Here is a 24,137-nt window from a genome sequence, read left to right on the forward strand (position 1 = left end):
TTTTAAACCTATGAGTTACTGATCTGATCAATTTAATGATATCACCTCAGTAAGTTCTGTGAAGTGCTCTAAAAATACCTCTGAAGGAGAAAGAAAGGAGAGTAGTGTGACTGCTCCAATCAGAAGTGTTTTTAAAAAAATTCCCATAAATTATACTTTTATTCTCTTTTTGATTCACAAAGAAAGGGACTGTAAGGCAAAATTTCTGGCACATTTTTTCCATTGCCCTGGTCTTATCACAGATGCTAACCTATTTATTCCACAAAGCTGTGTTTCATCCAGTTGGCACCTTAGGGACTGATGATTACCAGTTAAAGAAGGGGCTGGCATGCTGTCCAGAAATGTCTTGCCTTATTCAGTGTGTTCTTTTTACAGTACACTGTTACATCATAGCAGCCCCACCTTTTTTTACTGAAAAAGTTACATGGTGCATAGAGAATGAAATATTCCATGGGAAGATGAAGAATAGCAATCAGATTAAAAACCTTGAACATGAGGTAAACATTTAATCTGTGATTCGTCAGATCTATAATCAACAAATCATAAGACAGAAGTGTTTACAAACCTCACTGATAAGAGAAGCTACGAAATTTAGAGTAATGTTTAAAATGTTACATTTTTGAGCCAGCCAGACAAGCCAAGAATGAAAGAATCATGAATGCAAGTCTGACCATGTACAAATGATGGATTTACAAATCATGGAGGATGTAGACATAGTTTCAGATTAACTCACTTAATCCCTAGCTGTTATAAAGCAAAAAAAGGAACTATTTGTATAGACAATACATTACCTCAACTTGAGCCAAAATTTTAGAACATAGACCAAAGTATCCTAACATTTCACTTCAAGTCAGACTGTGGTACCTGTCTTAAAACTGAATGGATTACTGATTCTCAGATAAAAGGGTTTAAGAACAAAAAAATAACTCTAGCAGTAGGTTTAGATAGAAAGGAAATGTTTGTTATAATGCCCCACCTTAAGCTCCACCTCTCAGTGAGAATCAGTAAAAATAATAGTATTTTTCATATATTGTTCAATTATAAGCATCATCAACATGCTATTGTTTATAGCAACTGCAATAAAAATTATATAGAGACATTTCTGTACTGCTTCAGTATAACGAAAATCTGGACGTCACAGTGTACAGCAATATGTGACTCATTAATCTCAAATCTTATTAATCTAACTGATCTTATTAACGCCAAAACATTTCAGTTTAACAACAACAACACAAAATGCATATCAATTAAGACTGAATTAACTGTATAACATCACAATTCTGAATTGCATGCAAAATCATGCAGAGCTCTTATTTGCTTTCTCATCAATTTAGAATTCAACCATTCTCTCTCTGGGAACAGATGTGTGATACATGTAAAGCACAGCAAGGTATCTATTCTTCTCCAGCCGTTGAGACAGTAAGTTCTGTTGTCATATTTGTTAAACACTTGGAGTACACAGATGAGAAAAACATCAATCTTGGTCTGTTTTGCTGACAGCAGAAGTTTTCAGTATGGTGTTAGAAAACTAGCCAGTAGGGAAGATATACAGCATGGAAAGAAATTGATAGAGAGAGACAGTTTGATGACATGCAAGGATGAATTTGTAGTGGTTTCACTTTGAGTACTGACAACCTCTGGAGACCTACTTAAACCTTTTGTTGTTGTGCTTAACTGTGCAAAGATTTCAATATTTCTGCTTCAACAGGAAACTGATACTGCATGGTGTCTACATGTAGTATCATTACAAAGCCTCCTTTGCTTTGTAATACTTAAAACTGCATTTCTGCTAAGCCATGGCAACGCTGAATGCATTTTCAGTCTGAGACAATGAAAGCAGAAAGTCTTTTCAAGTTCTTTCCAATACTGCTGCAGATTACTTATTACATATCATAATGACTTTTAGTGCAACTCCTTCTCAAAGACTGTACTGACTGAGACTCTATTAACCCAGCAAGAAAAAAAATTTGTGAACATTAAATGTATTTCTCATTTCATAATTAAAGAACAAATGTCCACCCAACTTCACAGCTATGTAAAGTGACACACTGAGGATTCTCCAGAAGAATGGAATTTCTCTTACAAGTTTTATAGGTAACTGGAAATGTGCAACATGAGTTAATAGTTTATAGTATTTTCAAACAGTTTCAGACTAGCATCATCATGTATGACCATGAAAAGCAGAAATTTATCTTAAACCAGCATTAAATGTCTTTTGATTTGGTATTGTGGCTTGGTTTCTTCAGTTTTCTAACTTCTGTTCTACACAGCACAGAAAATAACCATAATAATTCTAAGAAGACAATACAAAAAAACCGCAAGTCAATAATTAAGTGGTAGAAATTCCTAAACTAAAAAATGTTACAATTATACTCACCACTCATTAAATAATTTGAACTATGTAACTTGAACTTCAACAAAAAAAACATAAACAAACTGGAACATCAGACTATTTGCAGCACCATAAAACCAAGCTTTTTTCACTGATACTTGTGTAATATGAAGACCCATAAGAAAATTCATGATGTAATTAGCATCACATAAAGGTTTTCTTTTTTTTATTGGTATGCTAATATTAAACATGTCTTATAAGTACAGACATTTTATTTCCCCTGTGCCTTTGCTATTTTAAAAGAATTTCAAAGATTCCTTAATAACACTTTGTAGCTCAGGGTCCCCAAATGTTAAATCTTACAAGACAAGCACTTATCAGAACTCTCTACAGGATATGAAAGATTATACATGTTTATTATGTTCATTTTGCAGTGTTCATATAGTAACAACAGGTTAATTATATTAAGTGATAATTAATTACTTTATTTGATAAAGTACTTATACAAAAAAAAATAAAAATCTCTTGAAACCAAGAGACCTTTAAAAGTGGTGGGACCAGTGAAACCTGCTTTCCTATGAATTTTAAATTTCTTGTGCCCTTGTCCCAACTCAAATGTGTGCTCCATCAGATTTTCATAACCTTATCTCTCCCAGAATTATTTCCTTGCCTTACTGCTTCATAAATTCTTCCACTGTACCCTCAGGACAAAAATATACATCTACATCTTAGAAACAACATCTGTAAGGTTTACACTGATTATGAACACTGCCATCTGATTATTACTAACACCTTTGACAACTCTGTTGTCTTTTTTTGTTAGTTTTATTCCAAAATACTAGCAGGCTACTCTCAAATTCTGCAACCTCAGTGCAGAACTGTGAAGCCTGTGGATTATTAAACACCATTCACAGTCAGTTTTAAAGGTAACATGATGTCTTTATACACCTAGAAGGGCGCAGAAGTAGCATCTAATAAGTGACAGAACAAGAAGGTTTATATTACTGTGTGCTTTTGGCCAGTAGATTTGGAAATTTAGAGACAGATTGTTAGCTAAACTGAGGCAACTATTAGGTTTGCTGCCAGAGGAAACCAGCAGATGCATGAAAGAAAAACTGTGCAGTCACCTCCATAGAGCTTAATTTTACAGCCAGATCCTGTTCAAATGTAGGGTATTTTCCCACAGACCTCTACAAAATTATGAGGTCCTTTATAGTTTCAAGCTCTATCTACTGAAAAAAAAAATCAGGTTTTAATACCCTCCTCTCTTAAAAAAAATCCAAAACAAACCTCCCCTCAAATTCAGCCTTTATAGTACCAATACTTTATGTTACTTACTAACATTATGTTTTGTACTTCATGAAGCCTGCAAGATAATTGCTTCATAAAGTTTAGAAATCACAGAGAGGAACACATTTATGTATAATTAAATGTAGCTTTGAAAGACTGTTTTCTACATCTACAGTTCTTTAAGCATGTACCTAACCTAGCATATACACCTCCCCTACAAGGCTGATATTTTGGGCAAATACTTTATTTTATTGCTCAAGGAATTTTTATAATACATTTGCAGAGATTTGAGAAAAAAGATTGCTTTGATGTTAGTTCATTGATCTGCTTTGGGGTTTGTAAACTATATTAGAAATCCTCTGAAAAACCGAGGAGCTTGCTATTGTTAAACTAATGTAATTCTTACACTATTATTTTAAAGCAGGATATGCAGTTTCTTCATCAAGATAACTTTAAATGTCTTAACCACAGAGCAGATAGATCTCAGAAGAAATATAAGAAAACATCTCACATATCAAACATACCATGGAGACTAAACTACCTGCTATGGGAAGAGGTAAGGAGACTTTGTTTCTCATTAAACACAAGCACCATAAAACAGGTGAGTGGAGAGCTGCTGGGTGGCTTGCATGCACAGTCCCTCTCCAACCCTGATTAATTTCCATTTTTCACACTGTTTACTTATCTTGCATACATTCATGCTAATGACTGTTCAAAAGTGTTAGATATCATACTGTGAGCTTCATTTTCTTTAACATTTTCATTACATTAACATTCTTCTGTACAATTAATAGTCATATCTGTTCAAGTCAGTACATCCTTCACGCATTTAGTCTCCTTAAAAATGCTTTCTATTTCACAACTCTGACATCTTTTAAGACAGGCTAATCTCAAAAGGTTTTGCAAAATTTTTAATCTAGAAGCTGTACTCATATCATGTATCTGTTGGGGTGTTTGGCCTCTAGGAGGAAAGCAAATAGTAAACAGTGCCAACACTTGCCTTAAAATTAGTGTGTATAATTATTTATTTACTTATTTGTTAGTATATATATTCATCTATACAATTCCACTTGAAGAAATTACACTTTAGAACAGAGTATCTTTATATTGTTTGAAGTAACAAAAATAACTGAAGTCACATATAACAATAAAAAAGTTATTTCCCTACTTTAAGACTGAAAACTAATACTATCTAAACAAAATAGTTCTATAACTAACACTGCAATCACATTCAAGACATATTAATAGCTTTCCTAGATAAAGACAATCACTTGATCTGACTGTACAGAACTGAACCACACACCATGGTTCAGTGCCAAGGCAAATATCATATTTGGAGTGTTACGTAACACATACACACTACAGGGTTATCACCAGGATATCAGATTTCAGTGGTTTCAAAATGGTAATACTGAATTATGAATTAAAATCAGAATAAAAAGGAGTGAAGAACCTTTGACTCTTGCACTCCGAACAAACTTTTAATGAGAATCAGTGTGACATATACTTTTAAAACTTTTAGTTGTGCTTGATTTTCTCATTTTGCACTTTGAAAGCCCACATGAAATGTATGTTGTATATAAAAGGAACATAGACAAAATAATTTATAAATAATAATATAAAATACACAGAGGATGAAGAAGACCTCAAAGATAATCAAGTCTAACCTTTGACCTAATACCACCATGCCCACTAAACCATATTGCAAAGTGCCATGTTCGAGTCTTTTTTTGAACACTTCCATGGACGGTGACACCACCAGTTCCCTGGGTAGCTTGTCCCAATGCTTGACAACCCTTTTGATGAAGCAATGTTTCCTAATATCCAACATGAACCTCCCCTGATGCAACTTGAGGCCGTTTCCCCTTGTGCTATTACTAGTTGCCTGGGAGAAGAGGCTGACTTCCACCTTGCCACAACCTCCTTTCAGGTAGAGAGTGATTAAGGTCACCTCGAGCCTCCTTTTCTCCAGCCTGAACAACTCCAGCCCCTTCAGCCACTCCTCATAAAACTTGTGCTCCGGACCCTTCATCACTTCTGTTGCCCTTCTCTGGACACGCCCCAGCAACTCAATGTCTTTCCTGTAGTGAGGGGCCCAAAACTGAACATGGGATTCAAGGTGCAGTCTCACCAGTGTTGTGCACAGGGGAACAAATACTGCCCTAGTCCTACTGGCCACACGGTTTCTGATAAAAGCCAGGATGCTATTGGCCTTCTTGGTCACCTGGGCACACTGCTGGCTCATATTCATACTGCAAATCAAAGCTAGTGATCAACACTCATCTTTAGAAACTGGTTTACACTATAAGAATATTTTACTTTGTAAATTCCAATCTAAACATCTGAAAGTCATTTAATGAAAGTATCTCCTGTTAATTTTGTATTTAGGCATCAGTTAATTTTTAAATTGATTTTTGAGATCCAAATATGGAATTGCCAATTCTGTTGTCAAAGAAATTTTACACAGAATGGAAGCAGAGGGGCTGTGTTTACCTATAATGCTGGTCTTACCTCTACTATTCCCAGTGACCACTCACTAGAGGGAAACTGACTGAGCCTGTTTTCTCTGATATTACCAGACAGTGTTTCTGATAATATCTATAGAAACAGACTGATGACTTCTAATTCCTGGTATAGCCTTTTCATGCTTGAGATCAACCTAGAACATACTTCCTACTGTATTCTCTGAGGAGGCATCATTTGAGATAGATAGTTCCATCATACTTGTTTCATCTGCATACTGCAAGTATGGAAGGTAAGAGGGCTTGCTAATGCTGCCTGGTGCAGAGAAATAGCTGCAGAAAGTAAAGTAACTGCCTGACCATTTGAGACAGGCCACTTGACAGCAGCTTGGTATGGGAGGGTTCAGTCCGAGATTAAAACACTGTAGCTGTCTACATCTGCAGGAGTCTGAGTACCCTTCACAGTCAGTGGGAATCAAGTAGCAGGGCTTGTAGAGCGTTTCTGTTCCCTGACTGCCCCATGTCTGCTCAGGGTTGAACTCAGGCACGCTCTTGGCTCCACTGGGGAAATTCAGTGAATTCCACCAACTACAACAGGGGCTCAGACACATCATATATTTGTAGTTACTATATGCAGTCTCCTAAAATCCACGTGCTATAATTTTAGCCTGAAAAGCACTTAATGTTTCAACTTTAGACTAATGAACATGAATTATCCTGGAAAGAATAAAAGACAAATTGAATCCTCAAATTTCTATTGTAACTGACTCAGGTGACATTGTCTCAACACTCCCAGATGGCACACATCACTAATAACTCTTAATTATCACTCAATATTCCAAGCAAATTAGAATTTACATTATCTGTCTTCACGCTAATCTCTGCTTATTCTGATACACATACATTAAAATTAATCAGATCATCCTACGTTTTAAATGGTGAACATAACAGAACTGAAGAACATCATTATAAGAGTAAGAATGGAGACTTTACATCCTTTCTATTGATGACAATGGCAACTTACTCAGGGGACATTATTTATTATACATTAATTTCAGACTTGTTAGAAACTCCAAATATAATTATGTACCCCCAAAAATTACATTCTTATAGCCCTTTCTCTGCCATTGACAAAAAGATGCAATAAATTCACAGAATCTGGCATCACCAGATGTACAAGTTGTAGTGCTACTTAAAAGTATGACGAGACAGTTTTTCTCCATGTGACAAAGCTGATAAGGACATACCATAACCAAAATGTTCTGAATCTGTTGTTGTAAGAAAAATAATGGGATTAAATGGTTAGTTAATCTCATTTTTTCCCTAACAAGAAAAAAGATGAGTTGTTAAGTGATTTTTCTTATCTGTGCAATTTCTATGGTTATTGGTTTAATTTTTAGTTTGAGAGTAAAATTGAAGAGTTTTGTGTTTGATGAAATGAGTTGACTGTGAGATCCCAAAGTTCTCTGAGGTTCCTGAGAACAAATTCAGCAACAGAGGAAAAGAGGTTTCCACTAATATCAGAAGTAAGCATAAATCCCTTACCCCTACCCCCTCAAAATCCCAAAAGAAAACACTTTGTAGAGTACTGGTACTGTTTCAACCTCCACCATTACAACACAGTATATACCTATACTACAGAAAAGAAAACTGAATCAGGCAAGTCTAGGTTGCTACTTTAACTGATGACTTCCCATATTTACATCGGCCCCTTTAAAGTCACAATAAATGTAGACATTTCTCCCCCAGAAAAAACCAGAAACTCATAAAGCTATTTTGCTAATCTGTGTTCAAGAGTAATCAGTTAATCCTCATGCATTTTCTCCAAATAATCCCCGTTCTGATGCCCGAGGCAAATTTCATACATATATTTCACAAGAGTAAATACAAACTTCAAAGATATAGATACTGCTTTTTCATATTTACTATTAACAGTTATTCTGGTAATCAGAACAATGACTAACAGATATAGAAAAATAAATGATTAAAACTGTCAAATTTTTAGCTTCCTAAAACATGCATTGTTCAAGAATTTTTTTTTTAAGCAACAGTGAACTCAGTCTATATTATATTAATATACATATATATACTATACGAGTATATCACACATTATAATTATTACATATGTATCTTATCTGTCTTGTATTTTATCCTATCATTCATTAATGTATGCAAGAAGAGAAAAAGAAAGGAATAAAGAAGGAAATAAGAAAAAAATTATCTCAGAAATTTCATACAAAAATAAAGAACCCATCCTTCAGGTCAGGCAGAGAGCTGCACCTCAGGCTAGATGCCTGGAAGTCGAATGTATTTATGTATTTATTTTTAATTCTCAGTCTTCAACATGCTCTGAAAACAAGGATCAAGGGCCTTTCACCGACCGTAAAATCAGCATCATACATGTGCAGTAAAAGGTACGGCCTCAAGGTGGCTCTCATTGCTCAGTTTTGGAAACTGACTGAAAATGAAATAAAGAAGACTCTCGATTGACTTTGTTTTCTTAAAATTGTAACTAGTATGTTTCACCTCCCTTATTCTTAGACACGTTTATTTCCACACTAGGAAAATACTTTGAAAGTATTTTAAATTTGCTTTGTTCCTCAATATTTTGAACCCTTGTAAAAAGAATTCCAATGAGAGATTTCCATGCGGAATCTATAGCAGCATCATTTTGCTATAGTCACATATTTCTCCCAAAATCGAAGCCCTTTTGATAGTTAGAATTTATATATATACATAACTGAAATAACTTATTTACTGTTTCTGATTAAATTAGACTCCAACTACTTACCAGTACTAGTTCTGTTTCATGATGAAAACTATTAAGTTTCTACCTAGAACATGAATTTGGACATGGACAGCATCTTATAGATTTTGATTTTTTTCTGATATATTATTTATGTTCTTAATTATCACTTTATTTTTCCTTTTACAGGCTTATTAATAGTTGTCAGTTTTACTGGCGACCTTCCACCCATTTCTGTAATAATTTTAGTTTAAAAAATCTGTGTTTTCATTTAATGTCTATTTTTCTCACAAGTGTGAAAATCTGAAATTTAAAGAAACTGGACCATGTAGGAGAAAATAATAAATAGGGCTATGATGGTCAAATCTATAAATGTGACAGTAATCAGTTAATACTTGATTCTGAACCAATGAACTCTAGACCTGTATAGCAGTCTGAAAATATAGGAGTCTCTTAGGACAATCATCTTGGATATTTTCCTTAGACAAGAGATCTTGGTGGTTACTTCAAGGAATATGCCCCCTCACAGGAACAAAATCTAGATAACACCTGAAAATAACTATTATAGCTGCTTTGAAATTGCAGGCCCACGGAGGAAGAAACTGGATATGTTTTCAACACTACACTACAGTACAAACACTTCTTAACTAAGCTACAACTATTGAATCAAGAGCCCAGAAAGTATTTTCTCAGTGTAAAGGATCATTAAAAGAATTATAAGTAATACTGGTGAATCTGTATGAGTGTTTTTAATCCCTGAATCACTGAGATAAATTCCCATTTTCTTACTGCTTTTAGTTCCAGAAGCTTGCAGAAAATCCACATCTGCAAAAAGTTAAACACTGTACTGTGTTTTCTCTGTGAAACACTATTTCGTGCTGTATTAAGTTGTGTCCTTAGGGCTTACTCCAAAGCCAACAGTCTATTTTCCATTAGTTTTAGTATGTTTTCCTGAGATCCTTCAACTGCAAACCAGCCAGGACGCTGTTGAATTATTCAGCAATACTACAGTTAAAATGAAAGCACAGAAATACAATATTAAAGCTTTCAAACACTTCAAATTTCTGATTGTTGTCCTTGATAAACATACAGAGCACAATCCTCGAAAAAGAATCAAAGACTTGGCACTAGAATTCTACATTTGATTACAAAATTAATGCATATCAAAGCCAGAGGTACCGGCAAAGAAAAAAAATGTGCAATATTTTTAATCCTCATTTTCATGCAATGGCCTTTGATTCCTGAGCTAACTGCTATTATTATTACTATTATTATTATTATATTATTGTTATTATTACTATTATTGTTACTACTACAACAAAGAGTTTAGAAAGCCTTTTGCAATGCTTTAGATACTCTAAAATCAAGAACCTCAGGGTTTGCCATCCAGTACTTGGGTTTTTAGCATTTGGTGAACAGTTCTCAATATTTGAGAACTTCCAAATTTATAAGCCAATGTTGAACTAACTTCCTACAGTTTTTTCAGGAATCCCTAGCACATTAATTACTAAACTAGAGGTTATAACCTTAAACACAGAAATAATGACAGTTTTGAACATGGCAAATTCAAATTTCATCTCCTAGTGTTAGTACTCAGAAATCACAGAGCATCCCCCATAGAAAATGAGAAGTACTCATAGTTGTTAGCAAAAATCAACATGGTTTCTTAAAAAACGCTGTTCAAGGTCACTATTCAAATAGATAATATATTTTTAAATTAGAATAGAGAAAATGTTTTTATAGAAGTTCTTACATTTTCTTATTTGGAAAAAAACCTAATATAATTCAAAAGAAAAATGTATCAGAAACTCTGACTCCTTCAAGGTTGAGGCATAAGATTTCCAAAGTGGAGGTTGAATTTGCCAGTGAAAAGGGAGCAGCAACCAGTAAACATTGCCCCTCAAAGAACGAAGATGCTGCAAACTCTTCTGCTCAAAAGTGTTTTGCTGGTGTGCAGGATAGACTATTTCAGGTCTTGTTGAGTTCAGGCAATCAGCAACTGTACACATAACATTTTGCCCTAGGTAGCAACTACTATGTTAGCCCTATTTATTCTTCTTATCTGAAGATATTCATTGATTGTTAGGAAAAAGTTATCTTGATAAAATTTTTTTGACTTATTTTTAGCTATGCAAACTTCATTTTGGTCTTAGTCCTGTTGTATCTATTGGGAAACATGGACAATTTGCTTTTTATTTTAGAACTTTTGCTAAGCTTCATCAAAATCTTCTCATATTTAAGGAATTTGCTGGCCTATGTTGACATCTGTTTCAGTAACTCATATTTGCTCAATTTCTGCCTTACGTCACTGAAAATATTCACTGGAGAAGCTGAAATAACATATGCACTTTTCTTCCAAAGGTGGTAAACCATCACAATAAAGCAAAACTTATGCAATGACTATTTTCAGTAATGCTTCAAATATGTTTCATCAGACATTTTTAAATGGCTGGGCAGATCAGAGATCTGAAGGAGGGCTACAGAAGATATTAACATTTTGATTTCTATTGCAAGGGACACAAAACATAAATGTGAAAAGCTTACTCATGAGGTACTGGGCAGGTTAGCAGCATGGGATACCCTGGCTACACGAACACTGTCAGAAACACGACAACTCTACTATTTGCTGACATTATTTGTTATTAAAGAGACAACATATATATTTTATTAAAATTAAAATAGACCAAAGGTGATTAACTAATTGTTGATATAAATACAAAGATACTATAATGCCTATAATCACACACTAGTTTTAATATATATGTATTCTATAAAATAATCACAATTTAAGTTCCAGTAGTTTGACTTAAAAAAATAAAATATTTTAAAATCTTTTCTAACATCTCCTAACTATTCTAATTATCAAAAGAAAAAATTATTCTTCTACAAAGAGAGGATGAAGTTGCAAAGTTTTACTTGTCTAATTAGAACTGTTTTAAATGTGAACTATACCAAGAAATATAAATTCTAAGCCGAAAAACTTTAAAATCTGAAAGTGTTGTGCAAATCTTTTGGAAAAGTTTGCAGCCATATGTACATCATCCGCAGATATGTCAAAACAGGATCTGTTCTGCCTGTCCATTGTTGTTTTTCTAGTCTTCCTTACAGGTTAGGAATTATTTTACCTAACAAAAGTCTGAAGCTGAATAAAAACCACTCCTTGAAATTCATTCCAATTCATCCCACACATTTGGTGTCCAAATGTTATAGAAATATCACCCTAGTTCTTAACGTTCTCTTAATATCCTGTTCTAGAGAATGCATTACAAGTGCTTCTCCATTTGGAGTATGGTAAATACTAGGCCATAGGATTCCTCTTTTTTTAGAATTTCTTAAAATATGTACGGCATATATTATATATGACTTGTTTGGAGAAGAAATCAGTTCTGCTGGTTGCACAGCAGCAGAAAGTAGATTCTGCTGGTTCCACAGATAGGAGAACATAAACCAAAACTTGCTTCTTATTCAAGATGGTTAACCTAGTCAGTAAAGTTAATATTTGATAGGAAGAAAACATTCTAGGGAAAAAATTACTCCACTATCAGTGTTTACCTGAATACTAAAACTGAATCAGTTTAAGACCTTGCTCTATCAAAAGCCTAACAATTTTCTTGCAATTTCATATAAATAAAATCTCAAGTTCTAGAACTTTAGAAATTTTCCATTTTTAAGCTTTATTGGCTAAAATTAATTCTTTATCTACTTGTATTGATATTGTCTGGAGATGAAGGTCTGTTTGGTGGGAGGAAGATGGTGAATGTTAATTTTTCTAAGAACTCATAGTTGAGCACTGAAATTCAAAAATCTCCCAATACTACTGTCTTACTATCTGCACTCTTGAACAGCTTTAAAGAAGCCATATACTTCCAAATCTGCCTTCCATATTTTTAGTAGTTTTATTTTCGTTCCATAATACCTTATTTTCATTCCACAATACAAAGTAATCTTCATTTTTTCCCTATCAGTTTTCATAATAGTTCATGCCCAGCTTGTGTATACTGTAGACTTGTCAAAAACATGACGCTGTTAGTCTAGTTCCCACTAGCATAATGCATAATTTCTAATTCTAGTCCTGTTTTTTTGCTCAAAGGAGCCAAAAATTACTAATATGTTACATGTACAAAAATGCATTTATATGATGTTCATTCAAAAAATCTCAGTTGTGGGATCAAAAGAATACTGTTTCTCAGATTTTTTTTTTTAAATGTTCTATAATCAGTTTCTGTTGGTTTTGATGCAATAAAAAGAGGTTTCTGAAATAACTGAGTTGTTCAAAAGAGATTTGGCAAATTTAGGCAAAATTATAATTTTATTTTGATAAAGGTAATATGCAGTGGTATCTATACATTCTAAAGCATAGCTGTTTGTGGTTTTATGCAATAACAATGCTTTTCTCCATTACAATGGTTTCCAACAAGCAGGGATTCTTCTGATTTTTGGTCGACTTTTGAAATTTCATTTTAAAGGACCTTTAGATGAATTCAAACCAACTAGAAGATATAACTAATGTTGCAGATACTGAGGCTTCTATATTTTCTGAGTTCCTAATTACAGAGAAGTGTTGATAACATAAAACATATAGAGGATATGCTAAAAACCAGGGAGCGACTATTTAAATAATTCAATTTAAACTGGAAAGAGAAATAAATATTTGGCAGTTCTCTAGCAAAAATCTTCACATCTTTCTGGAAGTATGCTTAATTTGTTTTGTTTTCTCCAAAGCACTTCCGGCTCTCAGTATGCAGAATTCATGGAATGTGGACCAAATTTAAATCACTCCCCCTTCTAATTACTCATTTAAAATTCTTAAAAGTGTGTGCTCATTTTACTTATTATTTCACAAATCGTTTTTATTAGATGTCATTGCAAGCTTCAGTGCACTACTGCTTCTGCCCAGTTCTGATCTACTCTAAATCTTGTGCAAATAAATTAAAGGAATAATTAAAAAGCCCAAGCAAATTTGCCTAAATGATGGTATTTGGAGGAGTTGGAAGTGGAAAGTGGAGGACAACTGAAACAGTGAACATAGATAGCTAAACAATTCCATCAAACCATAATGAAACTAAACTGCATTTGATAAGCTTTCTTATTTTGAAAATAAATGAAATCAATAATATGAATCAAAATTTAATATTTTTCTCCATCTGTTAAGAAAATTATGTTTTCTAAATGAAAAACTGAATCAAACATCTAAATGTACCTTGGTGAATTTATTTACTTGCACTTATTCTAATCATGTTTTCAAAGAGACAGTGTGAGACAGTTTCCAATATTGCAGTAATGTTTTCTATCACTGCAGGTGTTTATGAAAATGTATTTTTCAATTACAATGGGTCAAAAACTTAAATTTTAAAAAATTTGACAGTCTAAAGATATCCTATACATTTATTTTTTTTTTACAGTATATAAAAAATAACTTTACATGAATCCTCAGGGAGCAAAAGGAACATGGTCAACTAACAGTGCTATTCTGAAGGAAAAACTTCAAGCAATCCTAGAAGAAAGCACATATATTTATTCTACAGGATAACTGTGAACTACAGGTTCTGTTCTGAATTTTATTTCAGTAAAGACAACTACAAAGGGTGCTCTCTGATGGCCTAAGTCTTTAAAGTAATCACCAACTGCTTAAGAAAACCAACACACTACATCCTTTATTTACAACCCCAAAGAATAGCATTTAAGAGACTTCTAAGTCAAGTGTGATGCTAGAGAAAAAACTAAAACCAAGTATTGGATCTTGCAAAATTTTACTCTCTTTAGTTACTGCAAAAGAAATCAAATACAGTTTCTAACAGAATGCCAATCACTGAACAGTATCAAGCCTGTTGGAGAACAATGTAATTATCATGAAATACAAAGATCGACAAGCAGAATCGACTGTCAATGTACAACGCAGAAACCCCACAAATTCTTATTAACTTTTCAATCATTACTCTTCACTACTAATAACTACTGTAGCTACACTATTTCCTGGCAAATGGATTCCTAAGTAGATAAGATCTCTCTAAACAGTGTATGGCTTCCATACTAAGCTATTTAAATTGCATGTGATCAGAACCATTTGTCAGTATGGTTTAGTGCATCTTATAAAGGAAAGGTGCCTGAAAAATATTATTGTCTACAGTCTCACTGTGAACATATTGCACAAGATTACACATTGCAGCCAAGAACAAACTGGCACATTCTGGAAAAGGAAGCAAGACTAGGGGCTAGCAGTAAATTAAGCTTTTTTTTTCTTTTTTTTTCTTTTTTTTTCCTGAGACAATCCCTATGGATTGAAAGCAGTTGAAAACAGGCTGAGCCAACCAAGTTCTTTGAGGAAGGGCTGAAAAAGAGCTAGGGCAGAGAGCACTTAGGCTGACCTTAACATTATCTTATAATTTCTTCTTGCTGGAGTGCTCACAACTGACCAGATATTGCAAGCCTTTGAACCAGTTAAATACAGAATGAAATGGAGAAAAGGGAGTTTTATCCTCTTAAGATGCCTCACATATTTTTAATATACACCTGAACTTTTGACACGAAAACAAGCACTGGCAAAAATCAAAAGTAGGTAGTAGGCTGTGCTGCTGAAGTGGAAAGAGTGCAGTCCTCCAAAGTTGTGAATATGAAAACAATCATACTGGTTTTGGTTTTGCTTTTCCCTCCCAAATGTTTTTGAAGTTTAAAATTCGTTTCTTCATTATCAATATAGTTATTCGATATCCACATATACTTTATACAATAAATGAAATTTCAAGCTGAAATCCTCTTACCCAGGGAAGCTATTGATTAATAACTACTGGGAAAACACATGGCAAACTTTTTCTTTTTGATCTGGGTTACATCTTAAAAATATTCTCGCAGCTAACTGTAAGAGATTTTCATAGTCAAAGGAAAAAAGAATGTTGCATGGTTTTTCTGTCTTAGTGTCCAGAATGAAGTTCAATTTTCAAGAAAGACAATGAGATTACAAATGCTTATATAAGAATAGTTAAGAATGCAAAGGAAAATAGCAAAAAGTACTTTTAATACATTCACTTATTTATATTTAAATCAGTTAGTTTTACAGTAATATCAACATGTATGCCAATAAATGTTACAATCATATACATATGCTGCTACTGACTGTGTAAACCTCTATGACTGCAGAATCAACCAAATAACTTGTTAGAACTACTCATAACAGTAAGCTGACTAACATAAAGGAACCTCTATTAGCCTAATATTCTTTCCATATCCCAGAGAGAAAGAAGTTTCAGTGTATTTTGACTAGTTGTAAGAAAAAGAGTCTTAGATTCTTTTAAACAATACAACTTTGAATTTAAAAAAATTATTTACCTTAAGGTCTGAATTTACTGAATTAAAATACTGCACTACCTTGTAGAAGACTGTGGTAGACCTCATTTAAGGAGAGAAGCTTAATCATATTAAAAATATGACAACAGTTTCAAATGATCTTACTAAGCACATTTACTATTTAATAGAAAATTTTGTCAACAATGAAAGGGGATGCTATAGGCAACACATTATCCCAGAGTTTATCAGAGCATTTCCATGGAGGATTAGTATGAAAAGGTATTAAATCTTAAATTTACAGTAGTGAAATCCATTACTGGTTTTAACCTGAATAACTCTCTGAATTGCTGTAAAGCTGCGTACAAAAGCATAAAACATCTTTTAGTAGTTCCTAGAAGAAAAACATAAGCACCCTTGTCAGCTGTATTTGCAACCTCAGAGATCATTCCAGAAGAAGGTTTGCTAACCCATTTTGCTTCTAGGAGACCCATAACTAAAGCATTGCAGCTTCTGGAAGTAGAAAAAATATTCATGAGGTGGCTTTCCAGTGATAAACAGGATGAAACTAAGCATTGTTGCATATCAAGTTGATGCTTATGATAGATAAAAGAGAATATACAATCAAGCCCACATATTAGGGGGGAAAAAAAGTCCATTTTATTTTTCACAGGACAGCAGAAGACTGTTACTTGTTACCCCAGTGCTGTAACTATCAGAGCCTGAGAAACAAGTCAACAAAAATGAAATCCTTGGACCAGAGACTGATTTTCAGAAATACAGTTGATAAGAGAATTAAATCTATACCACACATTTTATACTTTCTGCTTCATAATAAAAACAGGAGAAAATTCCAGTAGACTGTAAACAATACAGAGGAGTACATAGCGCTTCAAATTGAAAACAGAAGTACAAACGTAAAGCTGTGCAAATACAGTTTCTAGAGTGACATGCAAAAAAGTAACTATCATAATAATAGAAATATACATCAAACTTCATATCTTTTTCCTTTCTACAGGTCAGGAAAAACAAAAGCAAAAAGAAATTGTTTATTGTTTCTGTCAACTTTTTATTTCATTTTACAATAGTTAACACTTAATTGTAATACGCAGGAATACTGCTAAAAAAAATCTGAAGGCAACATTTTGCCATTGTTCACATTACATCTCTGTGTAAACAGGCCTCCCCAAAACCTAAGTGTCCATCTAAATAACAATGCTGAATTCCACAGGTCAGGATTCATTAAAACAGTAGAATTACTCTACACAAAACGCATTTTTCTTTAATCCGTCAATTGTTAGGACCACATCTTATCATGAATTTTGTCTCTGACCTTTAAGCAGGACTACTGAACAAAATACCCCATGAAAGAAATACAAGGAGCTTCATTCCATTCTCTGAGAGATAATTAGCAAACATTTTTCAAAAGTAAAAAAAAGGAGCAATTATAAAACAAATAGGAAACTTCAATATGTTTGGCATTTAATATAGTCTAATGTATTTGAATACATATCCTCATTTTATTTTTACAGGTTTTTTAATGACATATCAAATATTAGATATGTTATTAGTAAAACAAAAATAAAATGAGGATTGCTCTGAAATAATTAAATGTCAGGCAAATGATTACACATTAAATATTTGATAAATGCTCTCTAAAAATTAATTCCTAATACTTTAAAAATGTTTGACAGATAATTAAGAGGATTGGTAAAATTGCTTTCACATTTTTAAGGCTGTTAAAGAATACAATGCTTTTAACTATTCTATTATTTTAGTTTGTCTTGTGAAGTAGCCTTCATTTCCACTCACTGTGTCTAGACTAGAATATCCATGATTTGGGACTTACTTATTTTTGTAAGTCATACACTGGATTTTACATGATTCTAAACATGTTATTCATCCATTACAGTGAACACTGCATACAGAATGCAAAATAAGGATTGTATTACATTATCAAGATTATTCTCTGCCAGGTATTGCTAAATTTCATGTCAAATGAAATGGCAAGACCGAATGGCCTGTAGTCTGATAATTTTGGGAACGGCGCCAATAAACATCCCTTTATACAAGATAGCTCTTGTCAGACAAACGTGATATCATCATTATAAAGTTTAAATTAATCACTCTGCATCACACAGCATTGATATAACCCAGTTAGACATCTGACAAATTTCATTTATATGATAGACATTGGGAATTTAGTACTATATAAAATGAATTTCATTTATTAAGGAGATTAAAATCATGCAATGATGATCCAAAAATTAATTGTATATAGAAACATTGACATGACAGAATGTCAATGAGTTTCTTCAGAGATCCAGTTTGACCCATGGATATTTCATATTTGTACCAGTGATCAAAAATTTAAAATATGATCATGCTGATTAAAGGTACAGTTTGGAAATCAGAAGCACTCTGAAGGAACGGTAAATGCTTGCAAGGACAGATTTGTTCCACACCACCATTTTGCTCACATACAGGTTGAGCTCCGAGATATCAGGGAACAAGGAAACCAGGTTGTGTTTGATGAAATGGATGTTATAAAGAACCCTAAAAAGCTCTTACAAGTCACGTGTTTTGTCATGTTATACTCAATTTATTGCATAAGATGTATCTGATTTATAAGGCATAAGAACTGCTGTGCCAGGTCAAACTCACTGTCCAGAGCAATAGTCTCTCTGAACAGCAAATGCCTAACGAACAGCATGTACTGATGCTCCTCCCAGCATATTCTCTTGGCCACCGTAAGTTTGCCACTGAAAGACTTACTTAGTAGCTTGATCTACCCCTAACAACAATTTGCTATTTATTTAAATAAATAAGAACTTTCTCAGTGAAAAAATTTAAATCAGTGAAGAAACCTAGCGTAAGATCGTAGGTCCAGAGCACAAGGTAGGCCAATTCAGACATGAAAAATTACACATGTCATGGCTATATACATGTTAGAAATTGTTGCTGGAACTCCAACAGAAATGTGTGCCTTGCTCAATTCCCTACATTACTTTATAAACATTTCACAACATCTGCTCCTTCATGTCCACAAAAACTCTGAATTCATTAGTATGTCTCTGTAGTATTTCTACAACTCTTGACTTGTTCTGCTTAGAACCACAGTTGGCTGCAACAAGAATGGTTATTTTTCTGACAATTGTAATGCTAGAAAACTGTACAGTTATAATTCCTGATGACAGTCACTTAAGCCTAGCTCTGTCTGCACACCTATGTGGTAGTGAAGCTTTTACCTTAGCCAGTAAATCTCTCCAGCATGAGAATTACCAGTGTATGGGAAAACGTCTACACTTTCATGTTACCTGAATGTAGATGTGTATTGCACATGCTTCAGGCAGTGCTATTCCAGTCTGGTTTTTCTTTTTGATGTAGTGTAGACTAGTAGACCTTTTAAAATTCATTTTACATTATTATGACTCTTGCTCAAGCTGAAGAGCAGACAGGAAAGAGGTCAGCCAAAATGAAGATATCCTTAGCTGGTCAAATTCTGGCAACCAACAGTTTACTTTCTTATGGAAAAGGGTTACTGGGAACAGTCATCTGATTGAAAGTGTTATTTTGGCAGGTACTGTATGATCTCCTGATAAGACAACTACTTTAAGGAATAGTCAACGAGTTTATTTAAAAATACTCTGATTTCAAATGTGCTTAAGAAAGAAATCAGAAGAGAATCCTTCCTTACTAGTGTCACAAATCTGGTATTACTTACTGCAGAAAACACTGACATACCAAGAAAAAAACTCCAGCCAACATGGTACATGCTGTGCTTCATATTATTCTGTATTTAAAGAGTCCGTGTCGTAATGTTTACATATTTCATTAAAAAAAAAATAATACAAAAAATTGAAATAAAATATTCAAGCATTTCCAGTGGAGAATAATAACATATTTCATACAATGACTTCTTATAGTGACAGTCTTTAAATATTTCAGGGAATTCCCAGTGAAATTAATTAAGCATCAAAATAATCACTTAATTTAGTGGGATTTTGTTGGGAACCTTTTGATTATTTTAATTAGTATTTATTAGTTTACCTTCCTAAGATTCTGAGGTAGAATAATGAGAAATACAGTCTCTGGCTATATTATTCCATGTGAAACAGTTCCTCACAATACAACTCATGCTTATTCCATTACATTTTATAGCATACATGTCCCTAAAACTTTTGGGCAAAACATTTTTGCTATTGTAACTGTGCAACTGTTAACCTAGTACCACTGTGTTCTCCACTAAACCAGACCCCCAAGTGTCACATTTACACACCTTTTAAATACCTCCAGGGATGGTGATTCCACCACTTCCATGGGCAGCCTGTTCCAATGCCTGAGCATTATTTCAGAGAAGAAATTTTTCCTAATTTTTCTAAACCTTCTCTGGCATAACTTGAGGCCATTTCCTCTCATGCCGTCACTTGTTACTTAAGAGAAGAGACTGACCTCCACCTGGCTACAACCTCCTTTCAGGTACGTCTAGAGAGTGATGAGGTCTCCCCTGAGCCTACTTTTCTCCAGGCTAAACAAACCCAGCTCCCTTAATCTCTCCTCATAAGACCTGTACTCCAGACCCTTCGCCAGCTTTGTCGCCCTTCTCTGGATACAATTCAGTGCTTCAGCGTTCTTCCTGGAGTGAGGGGCAACAGGATTCAAGGTGCAGCCATGAGTTCTGAGTACAGAGAGACAATCACTGCCCTGGTCCTGCTGGCTGTACTATTTTTGATACAAGCCAGGATGCAATTTGCCTTTTTGGCCACCTGGGAATACTGCCAGCTCATGTTTGGCTGTTGACGAGCACCCCCAGGTCCTTTTCCTCTGGGCAGCTTTCCAGCCACTCCTCCACAAGCCTGTAGTGCTGCATGGGGTTGTTGTGACCCAAATGCAGGACTCAGTACTTTGGCTTATTGAACCTCATCCAAGTAGCCTCAGCCCATCAATTCAGCTTGTCCAGATCCCTCTGCAAGGCCTTCTTGCCCTCAAACAGATCAACATTACTGCCCAACTTGGTGTTTGCGAACCAGTCTGTGTCAGGAAGTTACCTTCCACACATTCCAGGAGTCTCCTAGACTGCTTCCTCTCTGCTGTGTTGTATTTCCAGTATACATCTGGTAAGTTGAAGTCGCCCATGAGAGCAAGGGCCAGCAATTGTGAGACTTCTCCCAGCTGCTTATAGAATATTTCCTCTGCTTCATCCTGGCTGGGGGGTTCCCATCAGGATATCTGCCCTGTTGGCCCCCCTCCTGATTCTTGCCAACAGACACTCAACACTCAATAGTAACTGTCATTAAACTCTGTAAGTGTCTTCTAAAGCAAAGTCAACTTTTCTACAATCTTTCTCACAGATCAACATTTGGAACTACAAACCTCAAACAATACAAAATTTAGTTTAGAACAGATGCTAGAAGGAGACAGAAAAAAAGAGTAGGGAAATTTTCTGTTTTATTCCATATTCCCTGGATTCCATTGTGATGCATAAATACCCTTAGAAAAAAGTTATTTCAGATACGCAGTCAGCCAACCTATAGGTCATCTTATCTACCACTCTTAATTTGAACTATAAATAGTACCTTAAATGACTATTTAACCACAGGAAGCAATAACTGGTATGCCTAATAGGTTTAGAACATTCCTCTGTGACAGTTTTGTGGTTTCCATCAACATAAGAATATGTTTCCTAATTCATTTAATCCCAGAATGAAAAGTAAAACAAAAGATACAGGAGCAGTTTTCACTGAAATACACAGTGAGTTGGATGAATATTTCTTTGACAGATACCTCACATAATATGTACTGTTGAACTAAGCATATAATTTTTCTTAACTTTAGCAATAATTTTGACCATCTAAATAAGTACTGGTATTTTCAGTAGCTTTTTTCTTATATTAGCATTAAAAAACTAATATTTTTAATAAACAAAGAGTTTCAGATTTTTTTCTAAGAAATCTAATGAAAAAAAAGTTCAGCATTAATTATCAGTGTTATAGTAGAAACATGGGGTCTCCAGGTTTAGGTTTGATGTTATTTTTATAATGCAGCAGGTACTAGCCTCCACTAGAAAAAAAGAGGCTTTTTAATATGCTATTTTATGAAATGTAAGGACATAACTTATAAGAGCATAGTTTTAAAATATTTATTACAGCTCTCAGAAACATCTTGACAAAAAGAACAAAGTTTTCTGATTTTGCATTTCAGATATCTCTACATTTCAGAAATCTGTAACATCTATGCTCCATTCATAATTACTAAGACTGAATGCATCTTTCCACATTCTCTTCAAAGGTATAAAATAAGGTAACATTTATTACAACTAAAGACAGACACAAGAACCTAAAACCCTCACTAAATTTTAATTCACAGGGATCCAAAAGATTTAAGAGTTCATCAATACATTTCCCAGTGACAGAAGGTATGTCATATGTACATTAAACTTTTTACAATGAATAAGTATCCCCTCTATGTTCTCAGGGAGAAATCAGATGGGGAGAGAGAACATTATTTTTCAAGGGATGTTAATAAGACACTGCTAACTCTCATCTTCAGACCTCAATATCAGCAAATGTAAACGCCACATACAATACAGAATTAAGAATTTTCTGGAAATATTCTTTCAGCAGGAATACTGGCATATTCCTTGAAACTGGTGGTTTAGGGACTTCCTGAACTGCAAATTACATGAACCTTACTGTCAAGTAGTACAAGTTGTATAAAACAGAACCAATTATCAGTTTTTTCTTAATGAACTGAAAGTAACAGGACTTTCCTCTTCCTTCATCATTACTCCTTCTGTTCCCCTATTCAATGCAGCAATTTCACATGACTCTTCAAAGCAAAATATATCTGCCCAGAAGCTCAAAAATGCTTCATCTATTCCCATCTTGGATTGTCTTGTGAAAACGTCAGTTCCAAGACCGAAAAGACTATCAGTGCAAATTATTCACTTACCTGTTTTTCAGCTTGACCATATTCTGATCCTTGGGGTGACAAGAAGTGACAAATATGACCATTGTTTTTTGCTTTTTCTCGAAGACCCATAGCAGTTCGTACTGTAGCATTTCTAGCATGAACGAACACCATCACCTTTAGATAGAGAGAAAGAGGGCCAATGAGAAATAAAAAAAGTCCTAATCAAATAAGAAGAACACTTTAATTACAAAATATTCCCTATGCTAATAACAAAACCTAGTTAATACATGATGCACTGATGAAACCTAATGTCGCTTAAGGGAAATTAAAGGATCATCCTGCCTGTATTTAATATTTTCTTTCAAAGAGCTTTTGAGAAGGCTGTATTTTTTAAAAATTTTTTAGTCTTAAAAAAAAAGGGATCAATTGTTGGCAATAAATAGTTCATCTTCACAAAGTAGTGAGATTAACATTGAAGTAAAGAGTTCTGTTATTTTTCACATTCTAAATGATCTGGAAAGCAAACAGTGAGGTGATAAAGATCCTGACGGTAGGACAGCTGAAACACAAACTGATTATAAAGAGCTTCAGAAGGATATTGCAGTCCCAATCCACTGGACAATCAAAGAGAAGAATGAAATGAAGCACCAACAAATGAAAAACACATACGGGAATACAATTTTTAATGTAACAGATATGATTATGGGTATTAAACCATACTATCACTCAGTAAGAAGATACCTTAGAAACATTGGACATTTCCCTGAATGTATTAACTAAGAGTTGAGTGGTAATCACATATGGTATCTGAACCAAGACACAGCAATGAGATGTTAATTCTTATTCCTTTACATATGTACATGAAGCAATATAAACTGATATTAAAGTTCACTGCGAGGCACATTTAAGATGAATCATAGCATCAGTATTCACCCTGATTGGTAGAGATAGGGAAAAGTGGTTAAATACCATTCAATTCCAGTGTAATAACAGTTCTGAATGTCTGTTAATCACGTACTGCTGGGAAAGGTACAACATGGAAAACACTCTATATTGTCCCCCTATGTACTTTGTATTGTCCAAGGTTTGCTTAAATTGACCACACATAATTGGCCAG

At 34.2% G+C, this 24,137-nt stretch overlaps 1 protein-coding gene across 3 annotated transcripts in view; it reads right to left on the minus strand.

Moving 5' to 3' along the window:
• The window catches only part of ASCC3 (activating signal cointegrator 1 complex subunit 3), a 264,382-nt gene that overhangs the window by 106,919 nt on the left and 133,326 nt on the right, over positions 1-24,137 (minus strand). For all 3 annotated transcript variants that reach the window (XM_051778158.1, XM_051778157.1, XM_051778159.1), the window contains exon 14: positions 23,060-23,194. In XM_051778158.1, coding sequence (XP_051634118.1) covers positions 23,060-23,194 — 135 coding nt within the window. The remainder of the gene's footprint in view (positions 1-23,059; positions 23,195-24,137) is intronic.

This window comes from Manacus candei, unplaced genomic scaffold (assembly GCF_025592945.1).
Source record: "Manacus candei isolate 608988 ecotype Guabito, Panama unplaced genomic scaffold, ASM2559294v1 h1tg000011l, whole genome shotgun sequence".
Classification (NCBI taxonomy): Eukaryota; Metazoa; Chordata; class Aves; order Passeriformes; family Pipridae; genus Manacus; species Manacus candei.